At 47.0% G+C, this 14,574-nt stretch overlaps 2 protein-coding genes across 8 annotated transcripts in view; one reads left to right on the forward strand and one right to left on the reverse strand.

The window, feature by feature from the left end:
• Positions 1-14,574, forward strand: part of DOCK1 (dedicator of cytokinesis 1) — a 532,945-nt gene that overhangs the window by 216,308 nt on the left and 302,063 nt on the right. The gene's annotated exons all lie outside the window — the stretch shown is intronic.
• Positions 4,866-14,574, reverse strand: part of INSYN2A (inhibitory synaptic factor 2A) — a 56,722-nt gene continuing 47,013 nt past the window's right edge. For all 6 annotated transcript variants that reach the window (XM_086681166.1, XM_086681168.1, XM_086681164.1 and 3 more), the window contains one exon: positions 4,866-5,488. In XM_086681166.1, coding sequence (XP_086537292.1) covers positions 5,305-5,488 — 184 coding nt within the window. In that variant the 3' untranslated portion in view covers positions 4,866-5,304. The remainder of the gene's footprint in view (positions 5,489-14,574) is intronic.

The raw sequence follows: 14,574 nt of genomic DNA on the forward strand, positions 1-14,574 counted from the left end.
AGGCCCTTAGTGTTAGGTGGTGTTCTTAGTCATGGTATGTGGTTCGGAGCAGGTTCGGAGTCATGCTGGGTTCGGTGCTCTTGTCCCATGGGCAGATGGCATGGCCAGCCTTCTGGGGGGTGACCTGCTACCCCCTTCCGTCCCCTCCCCCCATACGCATGTGTCTCTGCTGGAAGAAGCACTTGTACGCAAAGCTGGGTTGCGAGAAGATCAGTTGTGCCTTCTCCTGTGATGTTAGGTGCCTCTACCATGTGATAAGATTTACATTCTGTTAATGGGGCCTTTAAAAATGTAATTGAGTGAGAAGGACTTTTAAGGATTTGTCTGCAGCCTGGATACCCACCAGAAGACCGGGAATCACTCATTCACTAAAATGAAAATGTGCCTCTCCTCAGGAAGGATTCCCTTGGAAAATTCTCCATGTAGGCTTAGGAAAGGGAAAGAGGCCATCTCCATCGTCTGCTTGCTCCTTTGACCAGCACCTCCTGACTCACTACACTCAAGTGAGGACGTTCTGCTGTCTCCACGCTGAGCGCCAGCCTTGGGGGACGCCGATGGGGCGGGGGTGCGTTGCATCACGAGGGCGGCGTCGCTGGTGGGGGAGATGTTGGTAGTGAGAAGCCAGCGCTTTCTCTGACCTGACATGCTTCTTTACTTGGAAAAGAGAAGAATGGAACTGGCCTGCCAGCCAAGAGAGCCCTTTGACCAAGACTCCTGACCAAATATTTGCACCGAGATGTGTTATGTGTCCATGCATGAACATTCGTTTTTGCGATGTTTATTCTAATGGAGCTGTGTCGGTGTGCTTTTTGAAGAATTCTATTCTTCAAAAGAAAGTAATAACATTATAAAAGTTTCAAATGGAGGGTGTCTGGCTCTTCTATACGAGTGTCGTAAAAAGGGTCTCTAATTGTATGTGTGCTGATCAATCTACTTGAAAGACCTGTGGCTTTTAGCAAAGGCACGTCCTAACGTGCTTGCGCATGTGAGCCACGACGGCTTAATGTATATATTTGTTTTCCTTCGGAATCGGCACAGGAGTTCTTTCTGCCTTTCTCACATTTCTAGTGTGTTTTCCAGGTTGGTCACTGCCTGGATGTACTGGGGAGGAGACAAACGCCACACCACTGCCTGGATAAAATATGCTGTGCTCTCTTTTGCACATTGTACTAAACCACGAAGGTGTCTTAAGTCAGTACGTACAGTTACAAGGCCGTATGCGGCTTTCGCAAGGCCTTCTCGCCTCCCGGAACGTGTGCTGCACATTGTAGCACGACTATAGCGTTAGCATCAGTTAACCCCAGTTCACAAAACGGAACTCGATTTCTGAATCCTGTAGCTTCTCCAGGAAAGAGATTGGTCACACACCTATCTCATGCCAAATGTGCTGGTGACAGAGTTTTTCCCTATCAAAGAAGACATATTAGTATGGAAAGCAGCCTCTGTGGTCTTTAGGTGACGCTGCGCCTGTGAAGCCTGCCTTGCTTAGTAATCAAGTCAAATTTTACCAGCTGATAACAACGCTCCCTAAGAGTCCGTTCCCCCCGCGGTGGGCTTTATAAACACACTGCGCTGTCACAGATGGCGTGGGATGGAGACATTCACGACCTGGTTCTCGTTGGTTCGTTCTTGCTCTCTTCTACGAAAGGCACAAAGCAGGCACCTGGTTTTGAGTGTGCGTGGTCTGAGTTGTAATGCAGGGTTGTGTACCTCAGTTCTGCCTCCGATCCTACCAGAGGGAGAATGGCTTTGCAGGGCACGCGCATGGTTGTTTCTGAGATTGGAGGCAGCCTGCGCTGGTTTAGGAGCTCAGACAGCATTTACGCCCCACCTCAGGTCTCCACAGCAACGGACACCTCGGGAGCCCCACGGAAGTGTGGGAAACTCCTGCCCACATCCTCCATCCTTTGCAGAGGAAAAGGGTTTTCCCACACCTTGATTTCCTCTCCATTTACACTCTGCTGGGGCGGGGGGAGGGCTTGGGATCCAAAGAGCAGAGGCAGGGGCCCCAGGACCTCTCCCTGGAGGCCGGTCACACACCAGTCACTCTGGAAGTACCTATGAGGCAGAACATCCTTTGCTGTATGTGCTTGTTTGTAAGAGGGGACCTCTGTGGCAACCCCAGTTAAAGGGTGTGGTTTGAATGGTTGAAGAGTGTGACCCGAAGCGTCTCCCCAGGTGCTCCTGGCTGGTGCACCGTGTCTTCCTTCACACGCACGTGGGTCCCACCCATCCTTTCTTTTCGCTGGTGAGTGTGTGAGGGCAGCGGGGCCTCCGTCTCAGCCTGCAGGCGTCCTACCGTCCTTGCCAGTGGCCTCTGCCCTTATAGACAGCGGGAAAGGGGTGGGGACCTCTCCCTTGTGTCTCTGCCAGGGTGGCGAGGTGGAGATCTTTCACCCACCCCCAGAGAAGAGGAAAAGAAGGAGATGGCCGATCCCCTGGGACTAGGGAACTGCTTGGTGGCTGATCTGGAGAGAAGCTGTCTCCACGGGACCGTTGCAGGATTTGGCATGGAAAGACCGATGAGTTCGCCGGTCTCTCTGAGGTGTTTTAAAAATTAGACACGAGTTAGTCAGATCCTACCGGGAGGTGCTTTGTGCCCTTAAAAAGTCTTCCTGTTCTTCTGGTGGCTGAAGCCCCCGCCAGAGTCCGTGATCTGGAAAGCCCAGCCCGAGCTACACGTCCGCCCTGCCCCCTCCCAGCCAGGCCTGGGGAGCCTGCACTTGCCCGATGATTGTCTCCCTTCCTGAAGGCTAGAGGAAGTTTTTTTGCAGCCCCAGCATCCTTCCCTTATTGTTCTTTTCATGGATTACTTCTATTTTCCCAAATTACTGACACCATGAAATAAGTTCAATATCCACACAAAACATTACCTTTGATTTTTTTTTTATTTAAAAATTAATAAAGAACTTAGTGACAAGTATAATAATTTAATCTCTACGTAATGCCGTGTGTACATCTACATATGAGGGAACACTGTACTTTTTACCTTGGTTTTGTATCAAAGTTTTTACTTAACTCTTTCTAAGAGAGGAATCAGCATCTGGTAGTGACACATTGCAATTAAACTATGAAATGATTTTGAAAATATTTCTTTCTCTTCTGAAGATAGTTTTATTTTTAAATAGGGTTTATCTTCAATTTCCTTCTTGACTCTGAACATTTTAATTTTTTTTTCTTTTTTGGTCTAGACTGCTTTCAAACAGTGATGTCATTCTGTTTACTAGGATGCCCTCTTGTTGAGATGGATTTATAACACTCGTCAGAAAGCCACTAACACCCTTATTTCAGTTCCCCGAGATAGTCGGGATTCGTAAAACACAAGGGGGTATAACTTGTTGCAAACATTTTTATAACTTTAGTTAAAAACAGTATAAAATACATGAAACACATTTTTTTTTTTTTTTAAGTTTTTGTCTACATGAAACAATTATGCTTCCTTCATGGTACGGGATCAACGTGCCTGTCCATTTCCTTGCACAAAAATATTTCTCAATTCTGTTTACTGGTATTCAAGGATTTCCACCCTCACATAATGTTTCCACGAGAGATGCGTGTGTTTTTTTTAAAGGCTACCTCCGCAGTATAGTGTGAGCAATCCCAAAGAATGCTTACGTGACACACGCTTCATTGTTACCCGGTCCAGGTCTGATTGCTGATCACTAGGTCCCTGTAGAATCGAAACACTTAGAACTAAAATAAATTTGCTGTTGAATCAGGAGGAAAATGCACAGCAAGAAACAGCTCCCGTGAGAAATGCAGGTAGAGATCTCTTACCAAGGGTTGCCGCTTTGTTTTTGGCATCTAATCAATGAGGTGTGCATGCCAGCATTAGATCGGATGGGAAACTTCTGGACAGAAACTTGAAGACTAGGTTTTCTTGTACGTTCACACAACCATTCCAAAGTTCCATTGTACAAAAAAAGGCAAAATAAGATCCCTACTTCCTCTTGTGAAAAGCAGAAAATTGACAGACTAGTCATTCCTAGACTAGGGGCTTTTGATTTCTATAAAAAAGATACTTGCAAAGGTGCAAAATAATGAGTGAAAAAATAAAGGAACTAAGATTCGTATTGCAATGTGTAATCAAGAGAGGACTCTCAGTGTCACTGTTCATTTAAAAAATACCTAAAAACATTTGATTCACAGCTTTCCCCTAGGTATGTCATTTAGTACAACTGACTAATAGGTTCGATGCAGGCGACGCTAAGTTTGTCGGTTGGCAGCAGCTAAACTAAACACGCGGTTTCTCTTTGAGATGGTCAGGTCTTCCACACTCGTTACAGAGCGTAACGGATTGTATAAAACGTCTGGCTGCGCTTTGGGTGACGAACGGTGTCTCAGAGATTGATCCACAGAAACGCTTTCCGGTGGCAGAGAACACCCGTGATTTATTGGTGACTGTACTATCCGCCGTGTATCTCTATGTGTGTTTTCAGATTCTTGCCAGAATTTATCGTTTGGCCTTTGGGTACCCAAAGATTAAAAATGAGATCTAAGAAAGCTTAGTGTCCCATAGCTCTGACCCTGTCAACTGCAGTGATTAAAGGCATGTCCTGACTTTGGGGGACTCCTGGCTGCTGGCCGTTTGGAAAAGGAGCAGTAAACATGTGGCAGGTCTGAAGATGAACAGAATGCTAAGTTTGAGGTGTCAACCTGACACTGAGATGTGGTCACTTGGCTTAGCGCTACAGCACATGAAGGCAAATATACATATAGTCACATTTGAGAGATTATTTATGGTCTCCGACCACTTGAAAAAATTGTGCTTTCTCCGGAATTTGATGTGCTGAAAATTGCACTCGCCCCTGCTTATTTGCAAAATTAAACATAAAAATGAAGTCCTTTGCAAACATAAGGCTTGCTTTTTCTTCTCATTATCAAAAAAAAAAAAAAAAAAAAGAAAGAAAGAAAAAAGAAAGAAAGAAAGGCTTGAAAATAATTATGAGTTTTAGCTGTGTACAGAGTGATAGCCCATCGTCTCGCAGGCTGATGACGTAATACTTGCCGATCTGGGGCGGGGGCACAGAATTTTTTTACCTATCCCCTTTGACTACATAAACTTCATTTCAGAGCTTACCTCCCACATCCACGAATTGCAGACAACAGCTGGCAAGGTGTGACGTGTACAACCTTGCTTCTGTTAATTATCTGTTCGTACAAAAGGCCTTTTTGGTAAGCAGGGTGGGAAGTGGGAAGTGCTGAGCCGGCCAAGGCTCGCTCCATCCTATTCGTTTTGGAAAAGGATTTACTTAACTCCGGTGGGTTTTCAAGACGGCCTTTAGACTCCAAACACCATGAGTTTTAAAGAAACCAGAGTTTCCATCTTCCATGCTTTTTAGATTCGGGTTTGGATTTTTGCTTGGGAGTTGCGGAGTAGGGCTCCTGAGAGTAAGGCGAAGGTACAACCTGAGTTTCCTCAAAAGGATGGAGTTTCCTCAGAACTGGCTGGAGCTTGTCTTCTTGCTGCTTAAAGTCCAGCTCCACACTGGGAAGAAGAGAGAGGGGAGAATTTAGTGCGTGATCTTCCCTATACAAAGATCCCCCTTAGTGACGGCAAAATGCGGTGCCGTCCTACGAGGGTAACGATCATTGGGATTATGTTTATTATGTGATTTTCCGGCTCGGTAGTGAGCAGTCGGCTGTGATCTATTGTAGCTCTGTGTCACTGAACTATCTCAGGTTCATTTTCCTTGAAAATCACTTACGTGCTTTCGATGCGAGTCTGAAGTTTTATTAAGGTACTCCATTGGTGTCAGAGTAGATAATGTGTTGGTGGAAATGAAAAAGATGACATCTGAATAACCCTTTTGCTTGTCTGGAGACTGCACACACATGCTTCACGGGATAGATGGATGAACAAAAGTAGGAGTGTTCGGGGGCCATCCTAGCACATACAGAACAGGGGCGTGAAGGCCCTTTGCCTGCATACCTTTTCTATAAGATTAGAGAAATCCATGGATCTCACCTCAAACAACTGTGGCATGAAATGACCTTGGCTTATGTTCTTTGCAAAACCTCATCATCTACCACACTCGTGAGAGCCACAATACCCAACCTCGGGGAAAACTGTGTTTGTGGGGTCAGTGCCATTGAATGTTACTCAGTTGTGATCAAAGACAGTTTTCAGGCAAGAACATGGTGTTCGGTGACGATGACCCCAAATCGTAATTACATTGCTGAAGCCAGAGTGTGTGGACATGTAGCCATGTGGAGGGACCTTGGGCAGTGGTGATGATGTTTGCGTTAGAATGACAGGACTGAAGGCGATTTTTTCTTATGAAATTTCTCCACAGCCTGCTCGGAGTCCTCGCTTCTCTTCATGGCCTTGGAAAACCCATTGTTGATCTCCCCACTAGTTTCTAGGTTATCCCCTTGGCCTTTGGGATAGGATGCCCTGGTCCACACTTTTCTGTGATGGTCCCAGGAGTGATGAGCCTCGTCTCCCTTCTCTCTACTCCTGTACCCTGATTATTTGCATGTGGGCGCCGGCTTCTAGAGAATTATGCTCTGTGCTCCTTCATGTCTGGTCTGGATGCTGACTAAATGTCAGTAGATTTCAGTAAAGGCTCCGTGGTGATGATAATACATGAGCTCATAACATTGTATATCCAGTGGAGCCGTAAACCATTTACAAACATGAAATCCTATTGATTTAGAGAGGCATTAATCCTAGCCAAATTTTGACATTTTGGAAAGACAAAACAGCAAAGCTGTATTATCTGGAGTTTTAAAAACAAGTTCAAGACCCATCTAATGGACCATTTTATGTTTTAAATCCACTGCTCCATTTTTCTTAGCATCAAAGACTATACTAGTACTACTGGAAAAATTAAAAATATTGTCAGAGAAGTTTACGGCTAGTTAATAACCCCTGCGCCCAACGCAAGAATTCTTCGCCCCCCTCATTTCAAAGGGCCTTTTTGAGTTATGGTGCTGTTTATGGGAAGGAGGAGGGAAGCTCGTGAACTCGTGCCTTGCTAATCTAGAACATGGGATAATGGAGGCACAGTCCCTCTTAAGGGCAGTTGTGGGAAGCGCAAATCTGCAGTTATGTGGTGCGGTGGGAAGAACAGGCCCAGCATCCTGCCTTTTCTTCTTGTTGCTGCGGGGGGCTGTGCTGGCTTCGAAAGGTGCCTGCTTCTCTGTCTCCAGGTTCAGTGTCCTTTCCTTCAAGGAGTACAATAATTACTGCCCTGACAATTTCACTGCCTTCTGGTAAGGATTTCCCCCCGCGTCCCCCAAAGAAAAGTGAAAAAGTTTCCTAAACTCTAAGATGCAATTCAGATATTAGTTAATCCTTAATCTCTGTCGATCACTAATTTCATAATGGGAACAGGAGCGAGCAGTGATAAAGATAGATATTAAAGAATTCTTTGGCTTGGACCTTTAACAAGGAAAACAAGGACCTTGTAATTGAGTTTGTGAGATGCTGTGGTATCCAGCGTGGTGTGTTAGGTACAAAAGGGTAATTTTATCAGGCGCTTGGTTCGTATTGAAAGCATGCCTTCCAGATCATAACCACTTCAACAGTCCCAGATAGGTTTTGAGTTATTAGATGGTCAGGCGGGTGCCAGCATTTCCTAGGCCGACAGTACAGTTCTGGGTACCTCTAATTATTGAATTCCCATTAAGCAGCTACATTGGGAATCCTGTTATTAACCAATTTATCACACCGCGGAACCATGTAATCACAGAGTAATCTAATCTGAGTTCTTGTTAACAAAATGACTCGACTCTATCTGTCGAGTTGATTCCTGTTTGCCCTCCCCCATTACTGAGAAGCTGCCCTCAGGAGCAGGAGCTAGAGCCGGCTTCTTTATGGAGGGAGGGTGTATGGCCACACACGCCCCCTGGGAAAGCCTGCCATGAGACCGGCAGTGACCTTGAGCCGTGCCCACCCCCCCCCTCCCCCCGTCACTCACACATGGCAGTGCGTCTGCCTGTGGAACGGTGTGCCCTGGCTATCAGACTCATGATGCGTAGTACCATGTGCCCTCTTGTCCCCTGGGGGCCTTCTGTCATTGTGGAAGGAACACGCCAAGTCACCGGGTTGATCTGAGGCAGACAACTGACTGGAGAGGGCAGTGTCTGAAGGTTAGTAGTCTGGCTAACTGTGGCTGACATACAGCAGAGGTCCCTTCAGTCTTAGCCAAATGGCCAGAGGGAAGCAGCACCTGCTGTCCTGTCTGGAGCAGAGGACTTGGACAGAAGCCACCAGTGGACATCGGGCCCTCGGACTCTGCGCACAGACCCCGACCCTGTGAGTTATTCGGTTATCCTGTGCCTGCGGGAGAGGCAGTGCCCTGAGTGCCACTGGATGTGGGGATGGGGCCCTGTGGCTGCCTGGCAGACCCCGTGGTGCGGGTGTGGTCACCACTGCTGAAGACATTACTATTGTCTTCGTGGCTCTTACTTTCTCCCCGCCTGGCCTGGCATAGCTGGCCACTCCTCGTCCCCTTTCTCCAGCCGCCTCCCACAGGTCCCTCCTGCCACTCCTTTCTTTTCACCCTCTCTGCCCTCACCACAAATACTTACTTATTCGTTTCCTGATTATTTTGCCTTTGTCCCCCAAATGCAGGTGCACGGACTGGGGGAATGTTGTCCCATCCCCTGTTCCCAGCACCCACAGTAGAGCCTGGATCATGGCAGTTGACTACATCATACTTACTGAATTGACAAGTGAACGCAGAGCCTTAAAAGACAAAGTCGCCTCTGCTTTAGTCCTAGCTGCCCTGGGCTCTTCTGGTTGAGTCACGTGGCCCGTGCCCCCCGCCCCCTCTCTCCTCCCACCCTGAGCCCACTCCTTGCCACAGACCAACAGGGCTTCTCCTGGGGGTCCCGCCGTGGAGCCCGCTCCAAGTGGAATCTGCCTGTCTCCATTCTGTCAGAACATAATCAAAGAAGATAAGGAAACATCTTCTGCAACACACACAAGGATCCTTTTGGAGCTGGGCCCCACACTTTCAGACCCCACTTCTGTTTTTCTGGAAGAGTCTGTCTGAAGATCTTGGAAAGGATGGACGGGGTCCCTAGGCGCTCCTGAGTGGTCAGCTGTTCCCGTGCTCTGCTCAGGGGAGCTCAGGAGTAGTGTTTCATTCCTCCTGTGGGCTGGAGGAAGGCCTGGGCCACAGGTGGAGGTCTGGGTGGTGTTTTCCATCTTGTTGAGGGTGAGCGGCCTCCACTGTCCAGTTTAGTCCTGCTTTTCCCTGGAGTGGTTCCCGCTCGGAGACATAACCCTGGTGGAACGAGTGGATGGAGGTGTTTGTATTCCGAGTTTGGGCTGTAGACCTCGTAGTCCAGGTCCGTGGACTCTGCTGGGGGTTTCCACCGCTCTCTGCAGCCGCCGGGGTCTGTGTGCCCGTCAGCACACACGAAGCAGGAGGCCGCTGGAACTGCCACCCATCTCCCGCAGGCAGGATCTGGTGTTCGTGATGCACTGTCATGGGGAGATGTAGGTCATGCAGAATGCTGTCTGTCAGGAGGATGAGCCGTCTGGAAAAAGTCCTGATGCTTGGGCTCCAAAACGTGAACGTGAAGGGGCTGTGGCCAGGCCAGCCTTACCTGTGCCAGGTGTTCTCGCCTTTCCTGCTTGAGCAAAACCCAGACTGCAGATTGTGCTGGGTGAGACAGAGTGCCCCGAAGTCCTGGGGCTGTGTCCAAGACATAAGTCCCCAGGAGCTGCTCTTATTTACCCTGACACTTCTCCATTCCCTGCCTGCTTCCCCTCCTCCCACCAGACAATCGAACCATTTCACCAAAGGCTTTGTGTTGAGAACTCCACGTGAACAGAATCACGCAACAGCACAGGCCTTCGTGAAGCCACGTGCCCTACTCCACGTGACCCACTGTGATAAATGATTAAAGCAACGGGCTGTCGAGTCAACTTCTTTGGTTAATCTTTTAAAAGTGCAAGTTTTGGGGGCACCCGGGTGGCTCGGTCAGGTTAAGCATCTGATGTCGGCTCAGGTCACGATCTCATGGTTTGTGAGTTCGAGCCCTGTGTCAGGCTCTGTGCTGACATGCGTCAGGCTCTCCAGCTCAGAGCCTGGAGCCTACTTCAGATTCTGTGTCTCCCTTTCTCTCTGCCCTCCCCTGGTCATGCTCTGTCTCTTGCTCTCTCTCTCAAAATAAATAAACATTAAAAAAATTTTTTTTTAAAAATGAAAAATTTAACTATAGGGGCTTTTCTTAAAAATTATTATTCTGTACATTTCCAAAGAAACAAAAGCGTATCCTAAATCTTAGGCTGCTCCGTCAGCTGGCACCCAAGCTTTGTTTTCTTCCTGGAGACTCTGCTAAGCTTTGTAGTAACACCTCTCCCCCCACTCCCTGTGCAGAGGAGTGTGGTTGTAGCTTCTCCAGTCGGTGCTCTGCTTGTCTGATGCTCCTATAAATACTTGGACCTCGCCATGGTTTCTTTAGCACGCTGTCGCCAACTCCTCAAGTTAATTTAAGGGGAACGTAGTTAAAACATCCCTTTCTTCAGTCCTCTGTGTGGAGCAGTTAGGAGTTGAAAGCAAGTGAGTTTGGCTCCCAAGCATTTGTGTTTTCTGGAGTGGAGGAAAACCTGAAATCTCGGATTTCTCCAGCCTCAGCAACGTCGGCAGGCTCCGTAGACTGCAGAGCAGAATTGTCTGTTTTTAATTCTCCCTGAATGAGATTGCAGAGTCCCCTTCGCTATCTGTGGCTCTGACTGACTTGCGCTCTGCCACTATGGGTAAATCATCTCCCCTTGGGGGACCTGAGCTTGCTGGGCTGCGAAATGGTGGTGGACATGTGCTCTTCCACCACGTGGACGTTCCACGGCACAACCTCGAGTGCAGAGAAACACAGTCATCAGGGTATGTGCTGGCTCTTGCTGTGTAGATCTGGATGGGACAGATCATGTTCCCCAAAGTGCAATGCTTTACATATATAGCTAGAATCTGCAAGCTCCCTATCAGCACCATGGACAACGCCGGTGTTGTTCAGAGGGAGCCCAAGGTTAGGCTCTGAGTTTTCAGACTGGCTGTGTCCCTTGCCAGCTGGGAGAATTTAGGAAGTCTCTTCCTCCTGGGCCTTGGTTTCCATACACGACCCTGGCCACACCTCCAGGTAGTTGAAGAACCCGGACCCAAAATAGCCATCGTACTCTCCCAAGTGCATTGCCACTTGAACATCTGGGGGCATCATACATCCAGCATGTCCAAAATCAAATCTTTCCTCCAGCCTATTGTCTTTTCCTTTCAAACACAGCCTACAGCCAGCATTCATCCAGGTGGCCAAAGCCACACACCTTGCCATCAAGCTTCACTAGTCCTTTGTGCTTCATCCCACCAGCTGGGTCAGTAGATTTGCCTTCAGCATCCTTCCTCTTGGGCCAACATCCACTACCCTTGTTGAGACCTTGGGAAGGTTTTCCTCTGACCATTGAAACTGCCAAGCAGTGGGCTTTCTTTCTCTTCTCTGCCTCCCTGTCTCCCTTCTATCTCGACTTCCTTCTCTTCTCTCTTCCTCTTCTCCCCTCCCTCTCTCTGTTTCTTCTCCCTCTTTCTCCCTCTCTCTCTCTCCCCCTTCTCTCCCGCCTCCCTCTCCCCTCCCTCTGTTTCCTACTCCTCTACACCCCTCTCTCCTCTCCCTAACCCATTTCTCAGTGACCTTCCATAGTCACCTTCAGAAATCCTGAAACTCCTTGGCAACGTCCTGCTCATCCTTCAGCCTAGCTACATGACACCTCTTCTTTCTGTGGGATTTCCAGAATAACCACATCTGCTCACCCTCCTTCCTGTCCAAACTCATGTGGAACAAGCTGCCCCTCAGGCATCGTTGTCTCTGCATTTTTACTAGAGCATGTCCATTTCACACTGGATCATAGCTGTTTTTCTCTCATGACTTTGAACTCATTGAGGGACAGACCCTATTTAATTCCTCTTATGTCTGAGGTGTATTTACTACAGTGTCAGGCTCAGAACATGCTTTCCTTCTGAATTGAAATAAACTGATGAACTCAATCCAGATCCCCTCACTTCTGACCTCTACAGAATGCTACTGTTCTGTTTTTTATTTTACATTTATAATCTGTCATCTAAATGAATATATACAAAATATGTTTATGTGTTAATATACCTATATTATATATTATCTGTCAGTCCCATGCCAATACGTTCAAATATTAACAATTTATATTGCCAGCTTTTTAACCCTTTGAACATAGAACTGATTCATCATAACTTTGGATCCTTCCCTCACCATTATTTCACATAGTAGGTACATAAGCCAAGTTTATACAATCACTATAAGATGTAAAATACCAGAAGTAGAGGAGTATTCAATAATATTAATCCCTAAACTATAAGATCTCCCCCCCCCCCTTCTTTCCTGGTACACTATGGCAAGGAAATTATTACTGTTGTAAAAACTAAAAACACTAGTCTGTTATCCTGCTATAATTATACGATGATCGCCAAAGTTATTGTTAGACAATGACTTTTCTGAGTGGTTCTTTATCTTGACTATACTGGAGAACAGCCCTCTTCCTTGGTGCTGGGCTGAGTTCTGTCCTCGATCTCCATCTTAGCTATGACTTCCTTTGGAGTACAAATACTGGCCTTGCACCCAGGTCTTATCAAAGTGCCCGAATTTATGGGCTGGCCAGATGCACCAGGATCAAGGAACCATGTTTTAGCCTCTCACAAATTGTACCCCAGAGAGGTCAAAGTGTAAAGACTCAGCCCTATTTATAACCTCTACCCATAATAATTTCTCGAGTCAGAAAGGGACCAGATCACTAACGAGACTTCGGATGTGTATTAAGCATATCTTACACCATATGCCCAGCAAGCCGCAGAGATCATACATTGTAATTACAAGGGAACAGTAATGATGAAATGTAACCTGCCAACATGCTGCTGTCCCTGGCTTCAATGAGGAGCATGAGTGTTTTGTCTTTGGGCAGGAAGTGTGTTATAACTATAGTTAAGATAAGAAGATATGGAACTCCCCAGAATTGGTTATAGTGAGTGTGGCAGGTGCTGGGGGCGGGGTACGGGGAACATTAGGTGACCAGAGTGAGGTTGGCCGTTATCTTGGCCATCACCTCATCTGCTCTTATCATTTTAAAGATGGGCACCTGTCTGCCCGGAGAGACAAATGACTTCCTGGGGTCACGGTGCTGGAGGTAGTGTGCAAAGGAACCTGACCCCGCACCCCCCCCCTCCCCGAGCCACCAACCCAGGACTCGAATTCTAGATGTTCCATGGAGCTCTCTCATTTCAGATCTGAGCTAAGGAATGCTATCTGCACTGATAGGAATTAATGATAGTCTCATAGCACAGGCCAGAAAACCATTATCTCTTTGTACGTGTCCTCTGGTGTCACCAGTGGCCATGTAAACCCCAGGCTCCCCAGTGTATCTCCAGGGATGCTATGTGTAAGAGAGGAGCTCTTTCAGGATGACTGATGGGAGAGCTGAGTGAGCTGTATGGCCCTAGCAACCACTGTCTTTTCTAGTCACTGTGTTCCCCATGGGATTTCAAAGGATCTAACTCAGGGCATTGTGGTAGGGACCCAGTCCTACATTGAGCCCCTAGAAAAATCTCCATATTCATATAAAAATGAGTTACATCTATTTTCTCACGATATTGACAGTGCAACCTTCCCCCCCCCCCACACACACACACACTCCGCCCTCCCCTCCAGCAGTTTTGGACATCAGTGAATGCCTCCTTAACTATTCCCTTTGGGCATAACCAAAGGTGAGAGTTTTAAGGGAAGGGTTATCAATATAATCAGCCTTTCTCTGCTGGGTAGATTTTAACTGATTGCTTTACAAATAGTACTTTGAGATCACTAATCAGTTTTCGGTTTTCCAGCATCTACTCTGTATCAGAGTTGCATTTTAGAATTAAGGTATTACTAACTATTACAAAAACCCAAATCCATATATGTTGGGAGGAGGTGGGAGAAATCATATACTTTTAAAATTCTGATAGAATAGAAAACACTTGCATTATTGGCTTTGGGAATTTCCAGGGAGAATTCTGAGGTCCGTTAAATCTTTTTTTCTGACTTTTAATTTACTGTGTCAAAAAAATACTTCCTCATGCCAGACTCTCACTGCGCAAGGTATTATCCAGGGACTCCTTTCTGTCATCTTCCTCCTAGCCCATCATTCACCGTAAATACTAAGAACAGAGCGCTAAATATTAGACAAAAGGCTAATTTCCTCCACATCAGTTCATGTTGTTAAAGAACTGAATCTACACCAAGTGGCAGTAATTAGAGCAGGACTGGACAGAGCACTTCCACTAAGAGATAATCACTAAATGACAAAGGCTGTAGAGATTCCACTCCAAGTGGGCTCTGGACAGGCTAGATTTGGCACCATTTATGCATACAAATGCAATTACCTCTCTTCACAATAAGACTTCATTCGTTATGAAGCTTACTGTGCTGGTGGCTGTCCTGATCATGCGTCACCCTCACCAGCTCTTTGCACTTTGTGCACTACACCAGAATCAGTAAAATCTCCGTGCACGATCTCATCTGGAAACTCTGCATCCCCGTATGGGGCGCTCTTATTGGCGATGCTAT

The sequence above is a fragment of the Puma concolor genome, chromosome D2 (assembly GCF_028749965.1).
Source record: "Puma concolor isolate L17-30 chromosome D2, mPumCon1.1.hap2, whole genome shotgun sequence".
NCBI lineage: Eukaryota > Metazoa > Chordata > Mammalia > Carnivora > Felidae > Puma > Puma concolor.